Source organism: Vollenhovia emeryi, unplaced genomic scaffold (genome assembly GCF_000949405.1).
Source record: "Vollenhovia emeryi isolate VEMERY1.0 unplaced genomic scaffold, V.emery_V1.0 DF939257.1, whole genome shotgun sequence".
NCBI classification, from domain to species: Eukaryota; Metazoa; Arthropoda; class Insecta; order Hymenoptera; family Formicidae; genus Vollenhovia; species Vollenhovia emeryi.
Window position 1 is genome coordinate 377,252 of NW_011967109.1, and position 5,507 is coordinate 382,758.

At 32.5% G+C, this 5,507-nt stretch overlaps 1 protein-coding gene across 2 annotated transcripts; it reads right to left on the bottom strand.

The window, feature by feature from the left end:
* Window positions 1-1,174: 1,174 nt before the first annotated feature.
* On the bottom strand, window positions 1,175-4,261 carry LOC105559720 (elongation of very long chain fatty acids protein AAEL008004-like). Of its 2 annotated transcripts, XM_012008230.1 has the most exons (5): window positions 4,215-4,261; window positions 4,032-4,110; window positions 2,926-3,206; window positions 1,543-1,848; window positions 1,175-1,387 (listed from the first exon to the last, which is right to left on the bottom strand). In XM_012008230.1, the coding sequence occupies exons 2-5, from the start codon at window positions 4,075-4,077 to the stop codon at window positions 1,229-1,231; spliced, it is 792 nt and encodes a 263-aa protein (XP_011863620.1). In that variant the 5' UTR covers window positions 4,078-4,110; window positions 4,215-4,261; the 3' UTR covers window positions 1,175-1,228. The 2 variants fall into 2 exon arrangements, with proteins under 2 accessions (XP_011863620.1, XP_011863619.1); XM_012008229.1 differs by lacking the exon at window positions 4,215-4,261 and having other exon boundaries at window positions 4,032-4,208.
* Between the last annotated feature and the right edge of the window lie 1,246 nt (window positions 4,262-5,507).

Genomic DNA, 5,507 nt, shown 5'->3' on the forward strand with positions numbered 1-5,507 from the left:
GAGATGTGACCGCACGGCGATCGATATTGCGAGACGGGGGGGGGGGGACAGCGCGCCGTTGCCGGCGAGCTTACGTCGCCGCTCCCGCGTCTCGCGTCCCCATCCCTCGCCTGGCAATATCGATCACCGTGCGGTCACATCTCGCCACGCGCTCGAATTGGACAGTGGGCAGGGCAAAGACGACGATTTTTTATAATTAATTACTCGTTAACTATTGCGAAAATCGCAAATGGTTCAGGACTTTTCTGTTCATCTCGATCCGTTCTACCTTCTCACGAGCTATGGCACAAATGTTGTGACTCACCCTGTATATAAGAGTTAACTAGATTTAAGATATAGAATTATTTAAATAATCTGAATATAGGAATATAGGATTATCTGAATAATACAATAATTATATAGGGTTATCTGGATCACAAAATATAAACGCGTTAAATTTTATCGATATTTCTTATTTATTTTTAATAAAAGTTGGTACTCCATTATAGAGTCTCTCGCAGCACACTGACACGGTTGCGCCTGTGTGAGAGAGTACCGAGTGTAACACTTTGATGGTGTTCTGAACCCAAAAGTTTGCATCTCTGGACCCGACTATATGAATACCGCCCATAGAGATTGGACGACGGAGTTTGCGTGATTGGTCGATTGGTGCACGTGACTTATGTACAAAATGGCAACGCCAATAAGAAACGCTGCTTACGAAAATTGTCATAGGTTAAAAATATAAAAAGTAACGATAAAAGTAACTGTTAAATTCGTTACCGTTATTGAAAAAATGTAACTACGTTACCGTTACAGTTACAAGAAAAAAAATGTAACGCCGTTACCAGTTCATTACCAAAAAAAAGTAACTGTAACGGTAACGGCGTTACAAGTAACGCGTTACTTCCCAACCCTGGAGATAAGACTGTAGACGTTTCACATATTATACTGTGAGTTTGATTCTAATTTGTCTCGATACTTCCACCTTTCCCATATTATTAACATTGTAGGATACTAATAATCAAATTTCGCCATTTTTAATACATAACAGATTGACGAAGTAATTATAGTTCATACACTGTTTTTATTTAATTTGATTTAATTACATTTTATTATTTAAATTTTATAATATGTACATACATATATATTTTATTTGATATATATATATGAAATAAAATATCAATATCAAATAATATATCAATAATTAGTATTATTTGTTCAGGTAATACAAAATTATTTCTCAATGTTAATTACTCTTCTGTTTTGCTGTATAAGATTTCTTATAAAAATCATAAAATAAATAAAGAAATATAGATATATTTACAGTAAAGAGTAACACTACTCCTCTTGGCACTTCGCAAGTGAGGAACTGCAGTAGAATATATAAGAAACACACAAATTGTACCTAAAATGTCACAAATAAAAAGATATTAGAAACAAAATATTACAAACTTGTAATGGGCTATGTAGGTGCATATTGAAGAAAAATACGTTTTAGATTAAAAGTGACGAGAATGTCACCTGAGTAATTTAATTATAAAATATTGTATTGATACTTGCCATCTGTAGGGTAGTTATAAATGGTTTAATGGGAGACATCATCCGTTGGAGATTCGGACTCCATGCAGAGATGAAATAGTATATGTACATGATTACATGCACAATACAATTGACTATTAAGAAATACGAAGCTCTTACGTCCATAATGTATTTTATATTAATCCACATAAATGTTACATTAGATATATGATGATACACGTGCAAAACAGAGACTTGGTTTTGTTTCTTCCTCAGCACAAATATGCACGTTTCGATGTAATCAAATATTTTCAATAAGAGTCCACCATACCATCCCGTTATATGCCACTGAAATATAAATTTTATATATACATATATATATGTATATATATACAGGGTGTCAGACTCGTTTGTAGCCAAAATAAAAATTACGGTATATTGGGTTAATCTGAGAAGAAAAAACGTCGCTCGTCACTCGATGCGTGACTCCACCTCTCGCTACCGCGTCCTAGGTGATATAAACAAATAAACCATTTTGCATGCCTGCCGGGTCCGGCCTTCCGCTCCTTGTACGCTCATTGAGCCAGACGTTTTTATCAATTACGCGAGAACTATTGCTAATTTTGTACAACGGTATATGACTTTTCTTCTCAGTTTAACCCAATCTACCGTAATTTTTAGTTTGGCTACTAACGAGTCTGACACCCTGTATACACATACAACAATGTGTGTGTGTGCGTGCGTGCGTGCGTGCGTGCGTGCGTGCGTGCAAAGGAGTTATGATAAAATAATAAATATTCTATGTATTATATAAATATGTAACCAAGGAAAATGAAAAGTCAAGATGATATTAATTTGATGTCATATTGATCAAATTTATGCCATATTTTGGTCACTATGACATCAAATTGACGTCATCTTAACTTTTCATTTTTCCTTGGGTATATGATAGCCGAAATGATAGCCAACAATATAAGAATTAAACTATTGATTAATTGTAAAATCAATTATCTCTTTCAGAAACTTAACATACAATATCCGAATAAATAGACTTTTATTTATAATAATTGTTTCTTTGTGTTATAACTGAAATACATATATTCAATGCCTATATCAGTATCATTTCTTTAACCAGGCATTTTCTGCTTCTCTGTGAAATAATATTATTACAAAATGTAAACGTACTTCCCACTTTACACTATGTAATGTGTGAATATAATTGTAAAAAGGAATAAACGACCCACATCAAACTGCACTTTTAGATAATATAAGTTTGTCAGAATTTGAATTAAGTCATAAATTAATATAAAGGCTCTCAATTTATATGTCGGTCGATTTTTCATGTAGCGAGGACCAGCATAAAGACCAATACAATGTTTTTATATACTGTAGCTTAATGATAATTATTATACTGTGAAAATATACTTTAGGAGCATCAATGATGCTTGCGTACTGTGTCCAACAGTTCTTAACGGTTAATTCTGTCAAAAAGACAAAACAACCGGCCTCAAACTGCAGTTTTAGAAGCCATAAGTTTGCCAGAATTTGAATTAAGTCATAAATTAATATAACGGTTCTCAATTTAAATGGCGTTCGATTTTTCATGTAGCGAGGACCAGCGTAAAGAACACAGTACAAATATCCCACAGTTATTAGCAATAGTGGAAACGGCGAGGATATGAACAACCAATCACGACATGATGGGACTGCAAAAATATAATCTTTTAAATAGTGTAACCATTTTTTCTCCACGATCTCTTTTCGATAAAACTTTGTTATCAATACTTTCAAGTATTGAACACGATATTATAACGATCACTGTTTTAGTAATGAACAAATATTTCTTTTAACCAATTCTATTTTGATACTACTTCTATTTTGGTACTTAAAAAATTGTCCTTATAAAATACGAAATAATAAAGGATATAAGGGCCAAGACAGGATGTTAGTGTATAAATTTAAATGATTTTAATTTTTGAATTTATTGAGAAAATGTACCTCTGTCAGGGTTTAAACCTGGATTAGTTTAGAGCTGAATAAACAGTCTAAAGTTATTATCGTGAAATAAGTTTAGACTGTTTATTGCAATAAAAATTACCACATGCCTCTGTGGTCAAATTGGTAAAACGTCCTCCTAATAAGAGGGCGATGCAGGTTCAAACCTTGACTTTGGTACTACATTTTTCGCAATAAATTTGAAAATTAAAATCTTCTAGACACTATAATGCTGTCTTGGCTCTTATATTCTTTATTACCTCGTATTCGTGATTTCACGTCAAAACCTTATGAATTTTATTTGTATTATAAAAGGTTAATAAAAACGGTACGCACGCTCGCATGCACGCACATACATTTTTAGTAAATATCCGAATTATAATACAAATTTTATTTTTATTAGAAAATTGTATAAACATATCAAACTGCCATTAATACGACATTTCTTTATTTTCTTAAAAATTCTTGTCAATTTTTCATAGAATTCTACACTATAAGTTATACTAGCTTAAAATTAAAAAGATATAATTACTTACGCGATAATTCTGTATTCCAATAATTGTATATTTCCAACAAACCCATTGTAGAAGAAATACAAGAAGTTTCACAAGTAGTCTATATATAAGTAGTATAAAATATGGAAAATATAGAATATTCCTTAATTATGAACTTACTTTATTTTACTTATGATACTTAGGTATCAATGGTTACGTGTGTACCTTCGAAACGTTAGACCGATACTGTCCCGTATAGAATCACTGCACTCTATTATATATATATATATGTATATTTAAATGGCGATTTTATTATTTATTTATTTATTTATTCATCCTCCATTACTATAACATATGTATATGTATGTAGAATGAATTTAGAATTGAATGTCAACTTAACATAAATTTAAATTCAGCAAAACCGTTTTATACAGGGTGAGTCTTTCTATATCCGACATTTTTGAGAAGGTAGAACAGATCGAGATGAACGAAAAAGTCCTGTACCATTTTGCAATTTTCGTAATAGTTAACGAATAATTAATTATTAAAAATCGTTGTCTTAGGCCGGCCTACCGCCCAATTCGAGCGCGTGGCAAGATGTGACCGCCCGGCGATCGATATTGCTATGCGCACATCTCGCCACGCGCTCGAATTGGGCGGTAGGCCAGCCTAAGACAACGATTTTTAATAATTAATTACTCGTTAACTATTACGAAAATTGCAAAATGGTACAGGACTTTTCCGTTCATCTCGATCCGTTCTACCTTCTTAAAAATTTTGTCGGATATGGAAAGACTCACCCTGTATAAATAATAAATAAAATAAAATAAAATGATAAATATTATAAATAAATTTGTTTCGTTATATTATTTTCTTTATTTCTTTCGATAAAATTTATGTTCGATTGTTTGGATATAACATTGTAATATTAAAAATAATATAGTTTCTAGTTTGTATAAATATTCATTTTAGTTGACGCCACTTGATGATATCATTACTTTTGTAGAGAAGACACTTTTGTAGAGAAGACAAAATGTTTTTTTTTTTCAAATACATTAGAATAAAAGTGACGTGCAACTCTGTATAGTGAATAATCAATAGGCCTCTGGGTCAATTCAAAACAATGGAAAATAAACATGGGTCACAAGGCAAGATGTAGGTAGCCCAACTTGCAAATCTTGAATCTTTCTGAAAATCGTGGAAAAAAATGGAAAATAACTTTCAATATTTAAGGTACAGATCATGGAAATAAATGTAAGTTAATACCAGTTAATACGACTTAACCGTTTCTTCGCGGACTAGCTCGCCGGTGGCCGGATTCGAGGATTAGGTTCAGCGACACTGCATACTTAGGTTTACAACATTGTGTTTATTCATATAACACAAAATAAGAGCTATTTACAACTGATGATGATAAAGATGATCTGGGTCACTAGACGAGTTAAATTGCGCACATTATCTAACTATTTTCTAATAATGACGTGTGGCTGGAATGACAGTGGCCAGGAAAAAGAGAGA

Excerpts from the sequence above, each read along its gene's own strand:
- LOC105559720 (XM_012008230.1), bottom strand. The coding sequence starts at position 4,077 with ATGGGTTTGTTGGAAATATACAATTATTGGAATACAGAATTATCGC. Across the intron at positions 3,207-4,031 it reads TTGGAATACAGAATTATCGC|TCCCATCATGTCGTGATTGG; the intron begins GTAAGTAATTAT and ends ATATTTTTGCAG. Across the intron at positions 1,849-2,925 it reads GCATCATTGATGCTCCTAAA|TGGCATATAACGGGATGGTA; the intron begins GTATATTTTCAC and ends TTTATATTTCAG.